The sequence below is a fragment of the Calypte anna genome, chromosome 4A (assembly GCF_003957555.1).
Source record: "Calypte anna isolate BGI_N300 chromosome 4A, bCalAnn1_v1.p, whole genome shotgun sequence".
NCBI lineage: Eukaryota > Metazoa > Chordata > Aves > Apodiformes > Trochilidae > Calypte > Calypte anna.
Genome location: NC_044248.1, coordinates 40,176,096 through 40,198,553, shown reverse-complemented (window position 1 = coordinate 40,198,553; position 22,458 = coordinate 40,176,096). Strand labels below are relative to the sequence as shown.

The 22,458-nt window shown below is 41.6% G+C and overlaps 1 protein-coding gene across 1 annotated transcript; it reads left to right on the top strand.

Moving 5' to 3' along the window:
• The first annotated feature begins 1,653 nt into the window (after nucleotides 1-1,653).
• FAM241A (family with sequence similarity 241 member A) lies at nucleotides 1,654-17,667 on the top strand. The gene is made up of 3 exons (XM_030450244.1): nucleotides 1,654-1,833; nucleotides 14,034-14,177; nucleotides 17,445-17,667. Exons 1-3 carry the CDS (start codon nucleotides 1,714-1,716, stop codon nucleotides 17,556-17,558), a joined length of 378 nt encoding a protein of 125 aa, XP_030306104.1. The 5' UTR covers nucleotides 1,654-1,713; the 3' UTR covers nucleotides 17,559-17,667.
• The last annotated feature ends 4,791 nt before the right edge of the window (nucleotides 17,668-22,458 follow it).

The following is a 22,458-nucleotide window of genomic DNA, read 5'->3' as shown; positions in this document are numbered from 1 at the left end:
GTCACTAGCAAATGCCAGGGACATGGAAAAAAAAAAAAGCGGGATGAAAGGGATCCATTTCCCTGGGCAAAGGAGACCAAGATAAGCATTCTGTATGACTTTGCCACATTTGATCCCCGTGGCAGCATGCTTGCCCTCAGCTGACTTTGATCCCCCTGCTGAAATACTGCCCTCACTATCCAGCTTGGCGCCTGGGCTGGGAAAGTCTTTGAACCTCAGATGACTGGAAGCCAAAAGAACACTCTCAAGACAAACTGCCACAGCTTATGTTACTCTGTCCCCAGCATATCCTGTTGGCTACACTGAGAGAGCAGACACCATCTAAAGGGAGTTTTAGTCCCACTCCCTCCAGCTGTTTCTATATTGTGCAGTCTAGAGCCATGTTTCAGAAATGCCAGTGTGCTCAGGCTGTCCTACCCCTGACCAAAGCTGCAGCATTCAGCCTTCCTCCTATTGCAAGCACCTGTTTTTCCAGAAAACCCTTTTATTATAGATTTTTATCACGAGGTTCTGACTCTCCTTAGTGACCAGCAAATGGCAGGGTTGTGTAAGAACACCTCTCTCTTACAGACAAATGCTTTGTCTGCACAAGCATTACAAACTGACCACACGTTGCCCCATGCAGAACAAAGAACTCTTTTGCAGAATCTGCTCTTTGACGTGTATTTCTGCCATTCTTTTAGCACATGGCTTTTTTGCCTATCTCCAAATTGGGCATTTCCTTCTTCCTTGTTTGAGTCAGCTCCTTTCACAGAATCACAGAACCAGACAGGTTGGAAAGGACCTCTGGGATCATCAAGTCCAACCCCTGATCCACTCCCCCAGCTCCACACTGTCCTCCTGCAGCAGAGCATCTTCCTTAAGAATGAGCTTTCTATGGACACGGCTGGCATTGGATAATCAAGGAGAGAAACATTTTCTGTTCTGCTGGACAAACGACCATCCAGTGGCAGAACGAGGTTGGGATACAGAATCACAGAATCCCAGAATCATTTGGGTTGGAAAGGACCTCTGAGATCATCAAGTCCAACCCTTGATCCACTCCCCCCGTGGTTCCCAGACCATGGCACTGAGTCTCATTCAGTCTCTTCTTAAGAACCACCAGGGATGGAGAATCCACCCCCTCCCTGGGCAGCCCATTCCAATGCCTGAGCACCCTCTCTGGAAAAAATTTTTTCCTAATATCCAACCTAAACCTTCCCCTGGCAGAGCTTAAGACCACCCGGACCATTATGAAGAGAAGAGGCCCAGTTTCAGAAAGCTTCAGAAGAGCAATGGCAGTGGTTTTTTCTCCCAAATGTCCCATCTCCTCCTGCCAAGAGCCTGCCAGCCTTCTGCTCCTCCCCACGGACACACCAACACGGAGTGGTGCGAAATTAACGTCTTATTATCACGTGCTATTTCCTGGGTTTAACAAAAGCCGGGAAAATTTAACCCAAAATTTAATTCCCATTTAACCGGGAAATCGGGTTTGTTGGGTGGTTTTTGGTTTTTTTTTCTTTTTTTCTTTTAGCAACGCTGCCACCCCAGGCCCTGGGCGGCACTGCCTGGAGCTTGCACCCAGCAGCCGGAACCCCCTTTTCCCAAGCCGTGGGGCCTCCGCCAGGTCCCGCCTCCCTCCTCGCTGCCCACGGAACCGCCCTCCCGGGCCTCCCCGCACCCCGTGACGGTCCCGCCCAACCCAGCCCGGCGGAGAGCGTGCGTGGAGGAGCCATGGGCTCGGCGGCGGAGCTGCTGCCACCACCGCCACCTCCACCGCCACCACCGCTCCGGGAATGCGAGCGAGGAGCGGGGACGGCGCCCGCCCGGTACCGGCAGCGCCCGGAGGAGCAGGTGGGTGTCGGTGGGTGAGGGGTCTTGGCACCCTTTACGGTTCGGCGGGCCGGTACCTCCGGGGACTGGGCGGGGGGACTGATTTCTCCTCCCCTCGGCGTCCCGCCCCGTCCCCGGGGGTACCGGCCCGCCGAACCGTAAAGTGTTTTTTGGTCCATCCATCTATCCATCCATTGCGGCGGGGCTTATGCAACCCCGCCGAGATGCTGGAGTCTCTCCCCGGTGTACTCCCTCCTGGCCCTCCTGCTTCCCTCCGGGACGCTTGTTCCGCCTGGAAGGGAGTGGGAGTAGGAGTAGATACACAAGCATCCACGTGGTGAGAGGCTGGAATGGAAACCATTGGGGTGCTGGTGCCGTCCCTGGAATTCCCGGAAATATTTGGGGTGCTGTTGCTATCCCCGGTGATTCCCAGTCATTCAGCTCTCGGTCTGTTCTTTCAAAGACACTTGCTTTTTTCACTTAAATAAGCTTGCAGCCTCTTTATTCCTCACGAAAGGCAGTGTATTGTAATCGCAGGGGGAAAAAAAAAGTCAACTCGTTCTTTTTAACTTTTCTGCTTTCATCATGTTTGCAGGTTTATGGCATGGTGGGTGGAAATAGGCTTTTTGCTGAGGAAATGAACGGGGCTGCTTACATTTCCCTCTTAACTGTAATGTGGCTTTCCATCCACTCTTTGTTTTGCAGAGAGTGTTGTTCCTCTTTAGACAAAGGCCGTGTTCTTAATGCACTTTTATTGATGTTTCATTTAAAGGAAAAAAGCACACAACCTTTTTTGTATTCAATACTTAAAAGCAATGATCCACTCGGAATGCCTTAAGCAGTTAAGTAAGATAAATCCACTGGCACTGATAATTGCACAGGGGCAAACAGAGCTGCTGGAGAGCATCCCAAAGTAATTTTCAGACAGATTTGTTTAGTTTGTTAATTACGTCTGTTGAAAAATCTTATCAGATGGTCCTGATTGCACTCAAGCATAACCGAACCCTTTCTTCACAGCTAGAGTAGCTTAATATTTAGAGATGGCTGGTAGTGGTTGCCTGCTATTACAGCTAGAAGCAGTCTGAAAGATGCTGGTACTGTCACTTAGTGACAGTTTACGTAAGTCTGAGCATCCTTCATTGTCCCCTTCTCTAGAAAAATGAGGCAGAGTAGGACACTTACCTGAATACAGGGTAAGGCTGAATCCTCCAAGAGGTGCAGTAGTTCCCCTCTCAATACACACAGCCCCTTCTGCAGGATATCACGGCAGGTGAGTCAGAAATATTCCCTGGTTCTGGCTGCTGTCTTCCTTTCCTGAAAACAGAGGTGAGAAAGTGGCATCAGCTCATCTCAGATGTTACTGCACTCAAATGGGTTCAGCTCCTTGCTAAGGAAAGAGCTTCACACAGGTTAACACTGCTTCTCTCTCAGTGACAAGTTTCTCTGTGACTTCATGGGATGGTGTGCGATGAAGAGCTGCTTTCCAGTATTGCCTGAGCTTTTATTAAAATTAAGTTGGTAAAGGTACTGTTGGGGTGTCCTCAGGCACACTTGGCAGAGAAACTCTCATAGAATCATAGAATCATAGAATTGGCTGGGTTGGAAGGGACCTCAGAGATCATCAAGTCCAACCCTTGATCCACTGCTGCTGCAGTTCCCAGCCCATGGCACTGAGTGCCACATCCAGTCTCTTTTTAAATATCTCCAGGGATGGAGAATCCACCACTTCCCTGGGCAGCCCATTCCAATGCCTGATCACCCTCTCCGTAAAGAAATTCTTTCTAATATCCAACCTAAACCTGCCCTGGCACAACTTAAGACCGTGCCCTCTTGTCTTGTTGAAAGTCGTCTGGCAAAAGAAACCAACCCCCGCCTGGCTACATCCTCTCTTGCCACTCTTCTCAGGCACAGGTAGTGATCATGACCCTTTCTGACAAGCTGGGGTGTAATGTTTGGAATGCCAGGCAGAAATTCTAAATAGGCCATGAAGGAGAAAGAAAACCCTTCCTGTTTACTGGAGGTGTTTCACTGTCATAAGTGTGGAGTATTTTTTCTGCATACTGAAGTGCCAGCAACTGGATGAGTAGTATTTGGAAGTAAGGAATATCAGTTGCCTTTATTTAATACACATATAGAATGTTAATATCAGATGTAATAACAGTAATCATACTTTGATAAATAGGTTGGGTTTTTTTATGTATAGGGAATATTAAAGGTGGGTGAAGATGCACTGACTTATGTAAACCACCACCAAGTGAATTCTCAAGTGCCAGCATCTTTCAGAAGTGGCTGCTTCTGGCTGTAATGTCAGGCAACAACTACCAACCTCCTCTAAATTTTAAGCTATTCTAGCTGTGAAAGGTCTCCCTTATGGTTGAGAGCAGTCATGACCCTCTTGTAAGATTTCAACAGAAATAGCTAACAAACTAAACAGAAAGTCCCAGATTCTCTTGTTCAAGAGCTTTATTTGGAGGGACTCCTGTATCATCAAGCCCAGTCACATTGTATCACTTTTTTGTTTTCATGAATGTGTCCAGATTTCTCTGGGGATAAATGTTCCCCCTGCCCTTTCTGCTCTCATGAAGGTGCTCTTGCTGAATTTTGCCATTCCAGCAGGCAGGAATCCTGGAAGCAGGAATCCTGTCCTCACCTGGAATCCCTCATGGAGGCCTCGCATTGTTGCCATGTTTGCTGAAGGTGTTTGCACTGTCAACACAACCTCTGGCCCTCAGCCTGTGTTTTCCATGATCCCTTCTAAAGTGGGACTCTGTGTGCCACCTTAATGTTACGTGGGATGCAAAGGAAATGGATCAAAAATCTGTTGTGACAATAGTATAAATTTTTACTTCTCTCAGCTGTTGTAAAGCCCCTGTAAGATCAAATTCTTTGGTCTGTTTTAAGAGCCTTTTTTAGGTGGGGCTGGTAACCAGGGTGTGGTTTATCTCTCTTTCCCATTCCATCCAAAATAAATTCCATTTGTCTAAGGTCATGCCTAATAATGTAATGGTAAAATAATGCCTTCCTGACAAGCACAGCCTAAATAATAATCTATACACTCTAATTTTTAAAGAAGATCACTCTGTAGGAAATACGTATTCTCCTCTAATGCCAACCCCTCTGGCTTATTATTACGTTAGTAAGGAGATGTTTAATGAAATTACTGACAGGTACATTTTTTAAAGAATAGAAGGGTACGTTACAAAATGTTATATATAGCCTTTGGAATTCATTACTGCAATATACTGTAGAATTACCTGCTTCAGTGCTAAGATTTAAAAGCTGAACTGGATGATAAAGTTATTAAAATCCTTTGTAGATTTGCATGCAAAGGTGAGAATAATTTCTTTAGTCTTTGAAGTGTTGCAGAACCTGGGTATTTTCTCCCACCTCTTCTTGTTCTACTTCTTTCTGGTGTTCACAAATGGGATGTGAAAGTACTGCAAGACTCAGCTTTGGGGTGGGAGTTTGGAAGTAGGTTCCTGTTTCACTCTTCAGGTTGACCTTTCTTTGTACCTGTTGATATTTATTGGTCAAATGCAGAAGTTGTCCTGTATTTTCAACTTCACTAGGGCCAAGGACCTCAAATCTCTTTCCCTGACCCACTTTCTGAAATAGGTTAGCTTTTGCTATATTACTTCAGTCTAAATCTTATCAACACCTAAAAATTAAACCAGGAAATAAGAATAGAAAAGTGAGGCAAAAGCCCTGCATTACAGTAGGGCAGGAGGTGATGTTAGCAGGAGACACAGCATCTCTGGACCATTTTTAGGGGCTTGGAAGCAGAGTGCTGAGAGCTGTGGCACTAAACTTCTGTGCTGAAATATGTTTGTCTGGGCTGGAATGGGTTTTAGTCTCTTAATACAAGTTGAAGGCCATTAATTGCAAAATTCCCAGTTGCTTCAGTAAGGCCAGGATCTCCACCTCACACTTCTTTTAGGTTATGTAGAATCCAAATTGCTGTCTGACAGCTAAGCTAAAAGGAATGCTTCTATTAGAAAAGGTCTAAGTGGAGAGTTAATATGCAATACGTGTATTTGCAAGTAGATAAATTATCTTAGGCAAGCACCTCTTAATTAAGCTGGGTTTGTAACATTTTAGGGTGTTTTATTATTATTTAAAATGTGTTTTATCTCTGTGAGTGGGAGTATTTTATCTTCTAGTACAAGGGTTCAGCTCTAGAGGAGCTATTACAAAAGTTTTTTGGTGTCTTTTGGTGCTTTTCATTGAGAATTATGTATGGTATGGTATTGTAGCAAAGTTCAAGTCATTAACTTCTTCACTAAGTTTCTAATATCACTCCTGTGTGGAAAGAATGAGCAAGAACTAGAGCATAGTATCAACAGCTTTGTGATGTCCCTCATCACAAGAAGAGTAAACTCTTCTTTATTCTTGGATTGTAAAATAAATGCATTCCATGTTGCCAGGAAGGTTACTGCTTCAGTGATAAATCAGCAGAGGCCACAAATGTTTTAAAGTAAACTTTTATGTGTGGAAACTGGGGTGTTTAAGGCTAGAAACCTATTTCTAATTTATTCCACACTGAGATAATCTGAAAATTCTAGGTTTCTTCTGCTTGCTGTTGCTGGGAGGTTTTTTCCCAAACCAAAAATAATAGTAATACCTAACAGGGAGGGCTTGATCCCAAATTTCCTGTGGCTCTATTAATAATTTACCTCTGCTGCAGAGCTTCATAGATAGGTAATAATATATGATGCTAGCTTTCTAAAAAGCATTAGTGGGTTTTCTGGGCCTTGACAGCATTTGAAGAAAAAGAAATCCCTTCAGACATAGCTCTAGCACCTAGAAAAGGTAGGAAAGCATGCTCTGAATAATGTGAAGATCCCACATTTCTTAAAGAAGAAAGTATTCTGGAAATAGAAGTGAGTAGAATTATTTTTTTTTCCTCTCCTTAAAAGGCAAAATTAAAAGCTGTTGCTTTTCAGCAAGGCAGCACAAAGATTACAAGCCTTTTGCTGGGTCAAGCTGACCAGTTTTGGTGGCAAAACCTGGACAAACAAAATCCTGCAGAAAATTGTTGCAGGTGTAAGAAACAGGTGGATTAGAAATTGCTTTTGATCCCAGTCCCTGGACTTTAAGATGAGGACAGTCAGGTTTCAGACCCTCCTCTGCTGGGTTCTTCTCTGTGATGCTTTCTCATCTGGTGCCCTGGCAGTGAGGAAGTTTGCTCCTGCAATTATGGGACTCAAACACAGTTGATGGATGGAAGCTGCTGTTGCTCTTGACTTTTCTGCTCTGCACACACCCAGGTTCAGTATCTGGAAAAGTCTTTTCATCTCCTTTACACTAAACTGCTCCTGGTATTGCAAAGTTTGTTCCAGCAGCTGTTGATCCTGAAGTTGTCATAAAAGCTGACTAAAGGGAATATGGTGCAGTTGCTTTTCTTATGTTGTTCCTTGTTTCTATAGAAACATCTTGTTTCTATTTTATAAATGGTGTCTAGATTCTTGCATGAAATGAAAGTTAACCCAATCTTGTTTTGCAATTTTTTCTTTAAACTCCCTCTGTCACTTTTATTGGTAGGTATTGTAAGGTACTTTTGGTGTTAACAATTTTTCTAGTTTTCTTCCATTTGCTTTTTTTCCCAGAGGAACAACTTAAACTTAGTTTTTCTCTGCCTTGTTCATCTGGACTTTTTTCTCGTTTCCTAATCTATGAATCTTTTTGTATTTAAATCAGTTAAATTAACCTAGAGAAATGAACTTTTTTTTTCCTCCAGCCAGTCAAAATCAATTTTATTGCCTTAACCTGTTGGCTGTATATCAAAATCTGCTTACATTTACAAGGTCAGATACTAATCATTATTTTCATGCTAGCAAAGTTCTTCTCCTATAGTAGAAGAGGAAGAAAATCAGAAGCAATTCCAGGAAAATAACTTGCTGTACTTGGGCAAATTTCACTTTCTTTTAATTAAAAGAAAAGAAATATTTTCAAATATGAAAAAGCAGGGTGAAATCCTGGTCATGTGGCAGGTGTTAGTGATACTGAAACTGTCTGGTTTGCATGTGGGCCTGTGGCTCATGCCTCACAGGGTTTTGGGCTGGTGCCCTGTGATGGAGCTAAGTCTGTGCTTCAGAGGAAGAAGAAGCCTGGACCTGGGAACTTGTTTGCTGCAAATTTCTGAAGCTTTTCCATAGCAATACACCAGGCAGGACCAGCAGAACTGGGTAATTAATTCCTCTGGGACTATAAAGCATCTTTAGCTGTGTGTTGGCTGGTACCTTACCCATCTGCACCCACAGGAGTTTGTCTCATCTTTTGTTGGGGTTTTTTCCATCCTGGTTGCTGTCATCTGCTCACTTTCTTCACACTTTCTGGGCCCCTCAGTTTAGGAAGGAGATTGAGGTGCTGGAGCAGGTCCAAAGGAGGCAACTGGGCTGGTGAAGGGACTCGAGCACAGACCCTATGAGGAGAGGCTGAGGGAGCTGGGGGTGTTCAGCCTGGAGAAGAGGAGGCTCAGGGGAGACCTCATCACTCTCTACAACTCCCTGAAAGGAGGTTGGAGCCAGGGGGGGGTTGGGCTCTTTTCCCAGACGACTTTCAACAAGACAAGAGGGCAGGGTCTCAAGTTGTGCCAGGGGAGGTTTAGGTTGGATATTAGAAAGAATTTCTTTACGGAGAGGGTGATCAGGCATTGGAATGGGCTGCCCAGGGAAGTAGTGGATTCTCCATCCCTGGAGATATTTAAAAAGAGACTGGATGTGGCACTCAGTGCCATGGTCTAGCAACCACAACGGTGGTTCAAGGGTTGGACTTGATGATCTCTGAGGTCCCTTTCAACCCAGCCAATTCTATGATTCTATGTCTTTCTGTAAGACTGAACTTGAAGTATTTTCAATTTTAGTTTGTACCTCTAAAAAGAGGTGACTTTGTTAGGCTCTCTTCTGGACATTAATGTTACAGCACTGAAAAATATAGCAGTATTTTTCAGTAAGTCACATCTCAATGGCTTTTTTGACATTAAGTGTCTGTGGGCTTCAGCAGCCAGACACACCACCTGTTCCCTGGAGTAAAAATAAACATGACTGGAGTAAAATAGAGAGTGATCAGTTAAATAATGCAGAGGAAACTTTTTACTTAAAAAAAAGAAAATGTGCAGGTGGGTATGTAAGTGTGATATCCCTGCATTTCTTCATTACAGTTTTTTTTTACCATCTCATTTATATCTAACAAGACATGTTTGCTACTTAACTTTCTTTTCTATTTACTGCGGAAGCAATTATATTAAAATGCAATTTTTTTTCTTTCTTTACTAATTGTGTGATCAATTGGGATCTAAGGCATGTTATAAACAAATATGAGACCCTGCTGCTTTTCTGTCTTGGAAATTAACTTCATGGATACCTGGTTCCTACTCCTCTCCCTCTTTGCCTCCTTTGCCCAGCAGCAAATACTGTAAAATCACAAACTTTTGCACTGAGAGCAGTTATTTTCCCAATCCATTGGACTTTTCTCTTCCACTGCTGGAGTTCCCATTTGTGCAATGTTTGTTTGTGCAATTGGTGCAAGAAAACAGAGCTTGCTAGACTTGTACTTGTCCTAGAGCTGTTGTCAAGTGGAGTGCAGGGTGGGGATTTTTCAAGTGTTCTGAGCAAGAGAAAACTGCTGGGATTTCTTCAAATCATTAATCATGAGAAATAAGAAGAGGGATGTCATGTGGTTTGTTTTGTAGAACCTCGTAACTTCAGAGTAGTTGAGTGGATTTAATTTTCTTTTTATCTTTAGGTGGAGCAGATTCCTTATAATCATCAGTTCCCACTCTCACAAAAAAAGGTATTTGAACTTCATCCAGTTATTTCCCTCAAGCCAGTTCCATAGAATTTTTTTTTCTGCACATGCAAAAAATCCTACACCAACCAAGTCATCTCAGCATCCTTAGGCTAAGTGTGGAAAACTCTGGACAAGGCTGCTGCCTCAGCAGATGGAAAGCTTGGAAGGCAGCTCCACAACCATGCCTGTTCTTTTCCTGCCTAGTGCAGTGGTGAGGTTACAGGACTGAGAAATTAATGTGGCATCACTTGAGAGCCATTCAGTTTGTGGTCCTCCTGGACAATCCCTCCAGTCCACAGCTTCCTTTCCTGGTAGTCCCATCCCACAGCGCCACAGCAGCCTTATGGCAAGGGGGTGTGTGATGAGGCAGAGCCATTTTTCTTTCAGGGGGCTGGCAGGAGGGCTGTTCCTTTCAGACCACTTTCTTCTTTCAGGGATGAGCCTTGGGAAGCCCAAGTTTTTGAGGCAGGGGTGGCAGCCCTGAGCAGACAGAGATGCACCTGCACACAGGTGTTGCAGTGGGTTTTCATGCATGATCTGTACTTCTCCAGCAAATACTCACTACAGCCATCAAGTGTGGGGTGCTCTGAGCATGGTGCTTGCCAAGAAAAGTGCCTTTCAGAAAAGCTGCAAGAGCTTCCAGGCAGAGCTTTGTGGTGACCCTGTGTGAGGACAACTACACTTTGTGTAAGGACACTGTTGATACCACCTCTTAGTGAGTTAGCATTGCTGATAGCCAAAAAACAGGAATCCTAAATCTAGGCTTCCATGCTGGTTTTGATAATCTACAAGAAAATAACTTCCTAGGCATATTGGGCAGGTTTACATCCCCTTCAGATTCATTTGTGTTCTGTATCCACCAAAGGGCTTGGCATAATTATTTGGAGTGATGTGTATCTGGCCAGGAGAAGGAACTCTGTGCTTCCAGCAATTTAAGGAAAAAGACTTTGAACTGTCTGTGAGATGCAGACAGGGATCAGCATTAAATGACTGTGGAAAGCTCAGCACTAACTGTACCTTCTCTCCTAGTGAATCACTGGGAAGATGGTTCCTTTGGGGAGGCAGATTCTGGTGGGATCTCATGTTCAAAACACCCTTGATAGGAAGAGGGTGTGCAAGAGAAAGTTCCTGCTGTCAGACTGGTGGGTGGTGGTTGTGAATTGCCATTTGCCTGCCTGAATTTTGGCAGCAGGGAGTTTGAGTGTGGTGGAAGAGTAGTGAGTGGTCAGAACACGTGTAATTTGGTGTGTTGTGTTGGTGACAAACATAACTGGTAAAGCCACAGCCTGATGATCGTTGAGTCAGGCTGAGCTGACTTTACCTTCTCTGTTGCTTTAAACCCAGTCCAGGAAACATTCACTTATGTGAGAATTTTTTAATTTTTTTTTCCACAAGCACTTCAGGGCTGTAGGAGCATTAGCTGCGCTGGAAGTGGACTAAACTTGTGTCTAATATCTGTTCTGCTACCTTTTCAGAGACTTTCATTGTGGGGGGAAAAAAAAAAAAAGCTTTCATGGCATTCTCAATCTGAGAGGGTTCTCCCTAAAGCATCCAAACCAGTAAGCCCATTTGCCATAACATCTGGGTAAATCTGGTTACAAAGTTTCTGTTGTGAAGCTTTTTTTTTTAAGAAGTTGGGTCTTCCAGTTCTCCATCAGGACAGGACAGGAGAGTTGAGGTTGTTCAGCCTGGAGAAAAGACTCAAGGGAGACCTTATTGCAGCCTTTAAATATTTCAATAAAGAGGGCTATAAGAAAGATGAGGACAGACTTTTTAATTGGGTCCATGGCAACAGGACAAGGTGTAATGGTTTTCAACTAAAAGATGGCAGATTCAGGCTAGATATAAGGAAGGAATTTGTTTATGATAGGGCTGAACAAACACAGGGTGAGGTTTCCCTGAGAGGTGGTAGATGCCCCATTTCTGAAAACATCCAGGGTCAGGCTGGACAGGGCTCCAAGCAGTTTGATTTAGTTGAGGATATCCCTGCTTACTGCAGGGCATTGGACTAGATGTCCCTTCCAACCCAAACTATTCTGTGATTCTATGAAGTATCTTTTTAAATTAAAAGTAAAAATATTACACCATATGAAAGACTGAAGGCATACAAAATTATAAGGAATAAAGTCTTGCACAGCTTGTATAAATTAATCTGCTAGTGTAATTTGCTCTAATGGTGTTGATGATCCCAGTATGTCTAAAATAAAATCACTTAGATTGAAAATTTAATTTAAACTACAGTAAAGAGTAATTCATTACAGCAATTTGACAAGAAACATCAGGTTAGGAGAGAAACAAAAATGCTCTTCTGGCCCCTCTGAATTTCTGCATCACTCCTGTCTTTCAGAGAGAGAGGAAAGGCAAACAAATTACTGCATATGAAGTAAACTTCTCTTACACCCCCTCCTGCATGCTGGCATATGAAGTTTGGTTTAAAGTTTTGGTAAAGAATTACTTGGTTTTGAGGATAGGGGTTAGGATAGGAGGATAGGAGGTGAGGATAGGAGAATTACTGGCATGTGTGCAGGACTGTAGCTGGTTTTATTGTTGCCCTGAAAATTAGTGTTCTAGTTAAAGCTTATTTAATATTTTTTAAACAATTCAGAGTATTTTAACATTACCTATATTTGCCCTAGTGGTTCTGTTTTAGCTACACCTTTGGAGAAATGTATTTGTCTAGCATGTGAAATACTGTGCAATAGTAAACTAAATATGCTGTGTTTTGCAGCTGATCATCTGTTTTCAGCTTCACTTGGTTTTTTGCTGAGTTGCCTGAAGCAAGATATACTCAGCCTGAATTATCTGAAGCAGACTTTGAAGTCTTGAAGGGTTTTGTAAACTCTTGGAAAGAGTAGGAAAAATAACTTGATGCTTGTTTTGTAATTAGACACACACTTGTCAGTCTACATGCCTAGAAGTTTGCTTTGGGTAAAGGCTGTAGGGATTGATGAATCTACCCATGTCTGAGAAGCAGAAGATGAGATAAAATCTTGATCTTAAAAAGAAAAACAAAATAAAACAACAAAAAACTGGCATACAACAATAAACCATAAAAAAGAGCATGCCAGGCTAACTAAGGTGGAATAAGAAAACTTATGTTCATCATCTTGAAAGCATGTTAAGGCAATAAGGTTTTGTGCAGAGGATCTCTGGACAATGAGGAAGGAGAGATGGGATTTGAAGCTCTAATCTGGTTACAGTTTGCATGTTGAAACAGTTGCATGTTTTATGCAGTGATATTTAAGCATGGCATCTTCACCTAAAGATGTGCTTCTGCCTTCTTATGCATTCATCCCATCATTTTTCTCTTTAAGAAGAGCGCAGAACTTGTTTCCTCTGCCCTTTGCTGCTTTTTTAAAACCACTTTGTGTCTATGAGGTCCTTTGCTCTGTCTTCCTTTGCCTGACTTTTCCAGCTTCCTACACCAACACCCTGATGGATCTTTGCCTTCTTCCTTGTCACACCCAGTGCCCCTCTTTCACTGGTGGTAGTAGTCCTGCAGAACCCTCAGTTTTTGTTTAACAGTCTTGTATTTTTCTCCTGGTTCTGAAGATATTCTGTAAATAATGTATAGTGAATGCAATCCAGTCAAATCCCCTCCCCAGAATTACAGGCATCCAATTCCGTTTTGGTTGCCTTGGCATCCACGTTGCTCAGAAAGATTTATGACCTACAAGAGAGCTTTTTTTTGTTTCTTTTTAATTTTACAGGAAACTTTCACTATACTTAAGTATATTTTAAGCATGGCATCTTCACCTAAAGATGTGCTTCTGCCTTATACATTCATCCCATCATTTTTCTCTTTGGGAAGAGTGCAGGATTTGTTTCCTCTGCCCTTTGCTGCTTTTTTAAAACCACTTTGTGCCTATGAGATCCTTTGCTCTGTCTTCCTTTGCCTGACTTTTGCAGCTTCCTACACCAACACTCTGATGGATCTTTGCCTTCTTCCTTGTCACACCCAGTGCCCCTCTTTCACTGGTGGTAGTAGTCCTGCAGAACCCTCTGCTTTGCTGAGAAATACTTCATAGTTTTTGCTTAACAGTTTTGTATTGTTCTCCTGCTTATGAAGATAATCTGGAAATAATGTATAGTGAATGCAATCCAGTCAAATCCCCTCCCCAAAATTACAGGCATTTAATTCCATTTTGGTTGAGCATCCACATTGCTCAGAAAGATTTATGACCTACAGGAGAGCTTTACCCTTCTGGAGTGGCATCTGGAGGGGAGATAGCTTGTAGTATCACTTCAGATGAGGGTGGATGAGTTATCCTTACATTGTACTGAAGTAACAAGCTCCAGAACGTTTTTCAGTTTCTCTAAGGCTCTAGTTTTATTTTTATGCATTCAAGTAGAAACAGTTGAGACTTGTTCAGAGTCACAGTAACCAGAACTGATTGTGCAACTTATTTCCCAATTTTGTCTTTTGTCTGCAGGTCCAGCCAGATCAAAGAAACCACACTGCAGAACCTGTCATAGATGACTATAAAAAGATGGGGACTCTCTTCGGTGAACTAAACAAAAGCCTTATCAGGATGGGCTTCACAAGGATGTACTTTGGAGAACGTATAGTAGAACCTGTAATAATTATATTCTTCTGGGTTATGCTCTGGTTTCTTGGCCTACAGGCTCTTGGACTGGTTGCTGTTCTGTGCCTTGTCATTATTTATGTACAACAGTAAAATTCTATAGATGCTGTTTGAATAATGTATCTCAACACTGTCACTATATCAGTGGATTTGTGTTTAAGTAAGTGGGTGGCATATCAAAAGCTGCAATGCTTTAAACTGCATTCTACTGAACTTTCCAATATTTGGAACGAGGGGGGACTAAAATTATGCATTTTAGGCAAATTCAGCTGTGTCCTGCTACACCTTTGAAGGGCAAGAAAGTTGTTTGTAATATAATGGTGTCCAGTGTACTGTTTTCAGCACTCCTAGGGCCTTAGTTGAAGGATTGGCTTTTTATCCCTGCCCCCCCAATCCTCTTGCTTTGTATAGTGAATTTTTCCTGTAAAATTTTACAAGGACACTTGATGTGAGTGTCTGGTTTCAGTGCTGGGAGGGGTGTGGGCCTCGTGTACTGTTTGTTCCCTGAATCTGCATCATTTGCAAATCTTTTTGCTGAAAAGCTAAGTCTTCATGAGGAAGGTTTGTTAGCAAACCTGCAATGACAAATGCTCAGAAGGTGAATACAACTGCCTGACACAAAAGCATCTTTGGTGAGTGTAGAGTAGAGCAAGCTTTCCCCAGGAAAGAAGCTAGGCCAGCAGAATTCCTTTAGACTAAACTTTGTGACTTCATCCAGGGCTTCAGCTGTTGTTTAGGAAGAATCACAATCCTGTATTGGCCAAATGGTCCAACATAGCTGTGACTTGGCTTTGGAATTCTACTTGGATCCTGCTGCTATTTTTTTCTTTTTCTTTCTTTTTTTTTTTAAATACATATTTTTTCCCCCAGCCATTCTTCTGAAGAGAAATGTTTGGATAATTCATGGACTTTGTAGGTAGTTACAGCTGCAGTGCTGGAGAGTTACCATTACAGAGAGCAATGGTAGAATATTTTCTGCTTTTTTGGAGCCACATGTGAAGTGTCTGAAAAACAAGACAAGTAACCAGAAAGTAACCAGAGCAGATCTCTTGATGCTTCCCTAATTTGCTGCAGTGTGGACCCAAGATGAGATAGGATTTTGCACACCTAAGCAGATCAGAGCTATTTCCTCAGGCAAGAGAAGAATGTAGGTGAAATCAGGTGGCCATTTTATTTAGTAGTCCTAACTGGTTTATTTCCACGCTAGGCAAGAGAAATGCATAACTCTATGTGCATGTCATGGGCACCAGAAATCAAAGAGCAGGATGTATACATTCAAGAGCAAGTATAGAATTCACTCTGGTTCCCCAGGAGCCATGCTGGGGATGTATGGAGTATTTCCAAGCTGAATGTGCTCTATTTAAAGAAAAACAGTAAAATGGGACAGAATCTTTACTAAATAAATTACGGATTTAATATTTGCTGTACACTACTTCTGAAATTTGCAGAAAGCTATTTAGACTTTTGCAGTGCTTTTTTTCTTAAATATTTTATACTAGCAGAGATCAACAACAGATTAGTTGAAAATGCTCCAGAGACCTTTGAAGTTAAGGGCAGCTTCCCTATGGTCCCAGTTCTATAACTGGATTCTCCAGGCCAATTTTCTACCTACATGGATCAGGTTGGGTAAGGGGGTGTTTCCAGAACCCCTGTCCCTGGTCTTTACAGACTTTTCTATTAGTGAAATAATTGTGATTTAGGGCAGAACATGAAAGCCCAGCTCCTTTAAAGCCTTTATGTGCCTAAATGCCATCTGTAGGCACATCTGTGTGCTTTTCTATTGAATGCACTGTTACTGTCTGAGGAGCCAGCTCTCCTCTCCAGATCTGCAGATGACTTTGATGGTAGATCCAGGAGCAGGAGTGCAGAGGAGTGGAACAGAAGCCCAGCATTGTATTTAGATGACAGCCTGTGTTGATTGGCACCAAGTTAATTAGTCACACTGATGGCAGGGAAATGTTTTACAACCAAAGGTGTTCCTGGTTACAGGGGTTTGTGATTCACAGCTGGAAATCCCAAAGCAAACAGCACAAACTGGCTCAACTCAGAGGCAGGAGCTCTGTACTCATAAGTGCCTAAGGGTAAACTTTGGTTTTGTTTCAAGTCCCTTAGAAAGCAGAACATGTGTTTACACCTTTGCATATTTGTATATATATAATCGTGGGTTTATGTCTATTCTTCTCCTGAACTACAAAAGCATCTGGTCATTAAAAAAATAAAAACCACCCTCCTTTCTTCCCCCAAATCAAGTCACTGTCCAGAGAATCTCATCCAGCTCCTTTTATCCTGTTGAAAAAAGTGTCTCTGATATCCTTGTACTCTTGTGTAAAAGAAACTGTGCTGTGGTGTTTCCTGAAGTGGTGATTTGTCCTGTGTGTTAGAAATGGGGAACAATGAAACAAGGGTGTGACAGGCAAGTTCAGTAAGGAAATTGTTTGTATGCCTGTAGCCTTTTATTATGTCTGTAACTTGGACAGTTTCACTCATGAAATTTCAGTTGTTCTTTAATGTTCATATTTGTACCTAGATTTTGGACTAAGATTGTGTACAGTGAATGTTTTGCATGGTTTCTCTTAAGGGTAGCTTACTGCATCTTGCCCTTCATAGATGTTTCTTGGTTTTAAAAATATGAGAAAATACCCTTTGTAATGGAGTTTGGTTGACTGAAGATGAAAAATAATGTATTGCATGGAAGATACCCCTCACCTGTTTGGTTTCATACATTCCATTGTATAGAAGAATTTGCACCAAATTATTCTGGGCAATTGCTGTACTGTCTGCCTGCCATTCACAGGTAAGGAGAGAGGAGTTGAGGAAAAAAGGGGAATGGAATGGAAGAGTAGAAAGTGGGATGCATGACAATTATACATATATTTGTCAAAAGAAATCTGGTCGTAAACGTGTGCCAGAAGTGTGAAATGAGTGAACAGTCCTTGAATTGTGTTCTTCTTTCCATCAAGATGTAGTTCCAAGGCAGAGGAAGCACCAAGCATTCAAGCATGTCCCTAGCTAAAAAGCAGAAGGTTAATTTAAAAATAGAATTTCACCTTTTTTCTATATAGTAATAATTGATAATGTTATTTGTATTGATATATGTGATTATTAGTCTTGATAGAACTGAAAGCACATTCATGCATCTGTGTCTAGGACTGTATGAAGGAATTATGTCCCTTAAATCTGTTAAGCAACAAATGAAGTCATTCCTGCTGTTCTCTGTAATGTATTGGAAGCTTTTTACAGAACCTCTGTTTTTTAAAGGATGGACTCTTCAGTACTGTTTCACACCTGCCAAATGCACAGACATTTGAACTACTGTGTACAAAGAATAAACTCCACATGCAGGAGACTCCTGGAGAGCCCTGTTTGCACTGAAAAATCATCACATCAGAACTGTCCATATTTCTTAAAAACTCTTCTATTAAATGAATCCTATGGAAGGCACTTTGTTAGTCTTTCTAATAAAAAGTATTGTCATCAATGAGAACTGTGACTGGCTTTGTTCAAGGTTACTTAACTCCTTTCAATATTTCATTATAGGCCCAGGTGAAATGGGGCAGCAATCCACAATATCCAAAAAACAACAATATCCATTGAAATCAGTGAACTTGCAGCTGTTGGAGAAGTAACTGCAGTACAAGAGCACAATCACCTGCATCAGGTGTCTGTGGTTGAGTGTGAACAAGATTATGCTGAATTAAAAAAAATAGTAGAGATAGATGCTAACAAATAACAGTAACATTATGATATATAGGAACTTTTTGTTTCATTAATTAGTGTATATAAGAAGAAATTATCCACTGGCAAACTGTTGAGGGCTTCCTCATAGAGGAAGAAGCTGCCAACCAAGGTGTGGGTGATGAGGGTACAAAAGAAATTGGTTTGCATCCTGTACAGAATGGGGAGTAGGAAGTTGGGGGGTTTTAGGACATTTTTGCTGTCCTAATTCACAAATAAATCCTTTGTTTTCTAACGTATTTTCCTTGAGCTACCTGGAACAGATGTCCTAGGACTACAGGGACACTGTAGCAAGAAGATCAATTACAAGGTAAGGAAAATCCTTTGGCAATCCAAATCATATTTTGTAAAATATCAAAGTGTCTTCTTGACTTGAACACAATTTGAGTTTTTAAGTATTCTGGCTTGTTAATTCCTTACTTTGAACCGTTTGCCTGGTTACTTTTTGAATCATTCTCATGATTTAAAACTCATGTTCTTTGTAAAGGCTGTTAATACCAGTCCAGAATTCCTGAAAGTCCCTAGCCATTACCTGTGAGGGTGAAGACAGCCCATGGATACAGGATGGGAGGTCACAGGATGGGAGCCTTAGTGTGTCTGTAGTGCTACCCCTGACCCAGTGTCACAAAGCCTTCAAGTATGTCTCCAGCAGTTCCTTAGCTCTTATTTTCTGGGTTCATGGATCTTGTACCTGATTTCCTTGGGCAATCAGCTCCTGGAGCTCAGGACTGAACAGACCCAGCCTGTCCCCACATTACTGTCATTTGCTCCTTGCTAAAGAGTGGAAATACACTCTGGCATACTGGGGTCATGTCCTCCTCCTAATAAGATTAGAAAAAACATGATGATGCAGTTTTCCTGAGAGAGGAAACACTTCTATGCCTTTACCCTTACTTCAGATCTGTTGCAGAGAGGAAAAAAAGACTGAACAGTCTGTTGCCCATTTTTGATAGTAGATAAGAGAACCAAAGGCGTGCAAATGTTTGTATAGAACCTTTTTCTTTCATTTTAATTCCTAGTTTCTTCATTCAATCTGTGATTAGAGAGATAAGAAGGTATTGGGTTGAGGTGTCTTAGAAATGGAGTTAATGTTGCTCTTAGCTAACAAATTCTTATCCCAAGGCCTTCAACAAGTCCATGCAAATTGCTGTTAGCAAGCCCAAGGGAGTCTCTTCCTTGCCAGGCTTGTACTTCAGTGGAGATGGGACTGTTGGGCAATTCAGTATTTTGACCCTGCACTCGACATGGATTTTGTCATTGCTGAGACCTGACTGGTTTTACCAGCTGGAAGATTTCCATGCTAAGAAGCAGGTAGGTTATAAAGCATCCTTGTGTACTGGTGGTTACACTGCAGTTTCCCAGGAGACCAAGCCATGTCTTGTAATGACAGTGTTTTGCAAGGAAATACAGAAAATAAGCTAAAGACATGGGGGCTGTTTCTTTAGATTGTGGTTTCAAAGGCTCGTATGTTTCATGCCAGAAGTCACCTGCATCTCCAGTGACCTGAAAAAGGAGTCAATTGCTTTTTCTTCTCTGTATCTTACCTGGTGCCCGGGCAAGAATAATTTTGGCTCTTTATGGAACTCTAAAGCCTTTGCACAGCTTTCTGGCTGATGGCTTAAAAGGAATCCTTTGCCAAGTGTGTAGCTGCATGGACTAAAATAGAACAGGGTCCAAAATTTAAAAACAAAGTGTAGGCTTCTGTGTTTCTCCTTTTTGGGCTTAACATAGAATAACAGAATGTTTTCTCCCTCAAATAAATCAGCAGCATTTGAACTATTCTTTTGTAAAATGAAAAGACAATGAGTCTTTAAATAACACTTCTCATTCCACCTCCCAGACATCCTGGGGTCTCCATATGTCTTCCTCCTGCCTGACAAGCTGTGACACTGCTTGTTTCCTCATGACAGCTGTGTTTCAGCAGCCAGCACAGGATGCTGCAAACTGAAAGCATTGTGGGTGTCTTTGGTGTGCTTCTAAATCAGTGGTGTTTCATTGCTGCACTCTGAAAAGCATTTTATCTTGAGGAGGAGGAATGGAGCTTACTGTGTTGTAGAAGATGTAGGTGAGCATAAGAGTTCACATCATTATTACTGCAAAAAGCACTGGAGCACTCTGCTGAAATATTTAACAGTTGATGTGCCAAACATTGTGCTGATTATTTCTGTTCATCTCTTCCTGCTTCAGTGACTTTATTATAGCAAAAAGCTGCAAACCCATTCTAGCGTTGGCAGTTCACAGATGTTTCCTATCTGTTACCTTCCCATCTGGACAATGAGCTGCCAAAGGCCAAAAGTTTAATATTGAATTTTTGGTTTGTTTCTTTTAGGAGTGTCTTCTTCATAGGTTGCTAGGAGTAGTAGTATGTAGACGAATGGAAATTGCTGTATTATTTAGAAGGTTGGCACTACAAAACCCTCTTCCAAATGTCTTCACTAAGGATTTTAAAAAAAATACTGCATGAAATATCTTAATTTATGGATCTTACTTAGGATTTTAGGATCTTATTTCAAGAAATATTCACCTTATGTATCTAGGAAGGAGCCACCCTGAGCTGTGCCTGGCATTTCCCTAGCTCCTGATCTACAGCCCAGCTGTCAGTATGGGCTTGTACACTTCTCTCTTTCTAGAACTGTTCTTGGTAAGTGTCTTGCAAAAAACAAAAGCTCACATGAAGATAGGAATGAATTCTCAAATGACTGCAAGGATCTGAAATGAAAAGTAGCAGCAGCAGCTAGCCAGTTGGTACAACTCATACAAGTGTGTTACTTGTCAGTTTAGAACAAAATCAGCCGTAAATGGCTTTAAAAAGGACTAAGAGTGACTACTGAGTGGCCTGAAGAGTTACTGGTTCCACAGCTAAACTGAGCTTTTATTTCATTTGTGTCATGTCAGCTGTGTTGTGTAAAGTCTGTCAAATGATCTCCAGCTCTTACAATGTACAGGTTCAACAGGCATGAACCAAACTAGAAATTTGTCCTAGTATTGAGACAAGTCTTTGATATTGCCACTCTGCATCAGTTCAAATATTGGTTTTCTTCAAAAATTAGATACTACAGAGCATTCTGTGTGCTAAAGCATGTTCCTGCTCCACCTCAGAAAAGCCATTTCTGTTCCTGGGTGCAGTGTCAAAAAAAAAGGAATTTAAAGTATTTATGTGCCTCATGGCTTAATTTTGAGCTTATTTTTAGTCAGCTCAGCCTTTTTGATCCTGATGCAGTCATAGTGGGGTTTTGATACTTTCATATGAATCTTTTTTTAATAAGCAAAATAAAAATTTCTCTAGCCTTTTCCCATCTTGGCTTTTCCAGAAAGCTTAACACATTTGTATCTTTTGCTTGTGTTTCCTATTTTGCCTTTGAACAGTGAAACTGTTGAACTGATCATCTGAAGCCCAGAATCCTTAGGGTTAGCTGGAAGCTGCTGTGCTTTCTAAAATCACTGACTTGACACCTCCACACATCTGCTCCGTGTGTTATTTCCATAAAAGAAATCTTATCCTTATTCACAAAGCTGGATAAAATAAAATGTGACTTCAGTTCTTAGAGCCCTATACTTTCTATACCTCATTTCATAGCCAGGAGAAACGCTGGCAGATCCCAGCCTACCTGTAAATCAGTGAAGTATTTCTACAAAATGGAAAGAAAGGGGTAATAATTTAAACTGAGACAAGGGAAACAAAGGAGCAGGTTGGAAGTTTTATAGGAGGATTCTTCCCAGTGTCTGTACACCTATCCTGTCTATGTTTGCAGTAGTGGTGAGAGCTGGACATGTAATAAACTTACAGAAGCAATAGAAAGGATTTTTCAAGAATGCCTCAGGCCTGGAGTTAGAGAAATAAGGGAGAGGGAGTAAATTTCATAGTATAATGTGCAAAATCACATAGTTCTGAACTCAGAAGAAGGCAATCTAGGAGCTCATCTGTTGAAAGTAACAAAGGAGGATAGCTGGAGTTTTAGCAGAAGACAGGATAAACAGGTGACAAGAATCAGATATGGCTGTCAGAAAATACAACCCTATTTATACAATGTGTTTTTACTATAGATGTGTAACAATTCATAGCACCACACTGGACTCTGTTAATCTTTTCTATACCTATATAAAAATAACAAATTCAATCTGGTACAGAAACAATTTAATGGAAAGTAAAAAACTTACAGAAGGCACCACCTTGTTTGTAAATGTAAAATTAAGTCATAGGGCAAAGCACAGAGGGAGAGACCTCAGCCAAAGAGTGATGTTGGCTGAAGGGTAATTAGGGAAGAGCTGTTAGTAACTTCACTAACATTAGGAAAAAATTAAAACCCTCCTTTGAATAAGATTGTGAAGCAGTAGCATCAGTGATGACAAGAACTGCAAACAGCTTTAGGATAAAGCTTGATTGTTTTCCAAGAGAGATGCCATGAGATGGTTGCCTGAAAGAGGAGAAGACTGAACTCTGGCTCTGAAGCAGATTTCTTCCTTTTCTCTGGTCCAGCTAAACCTAAAAGCTCAGTTTTGTTTCTCTTGTGCTTTTCCAGAGATGTCAGTGCAGAGG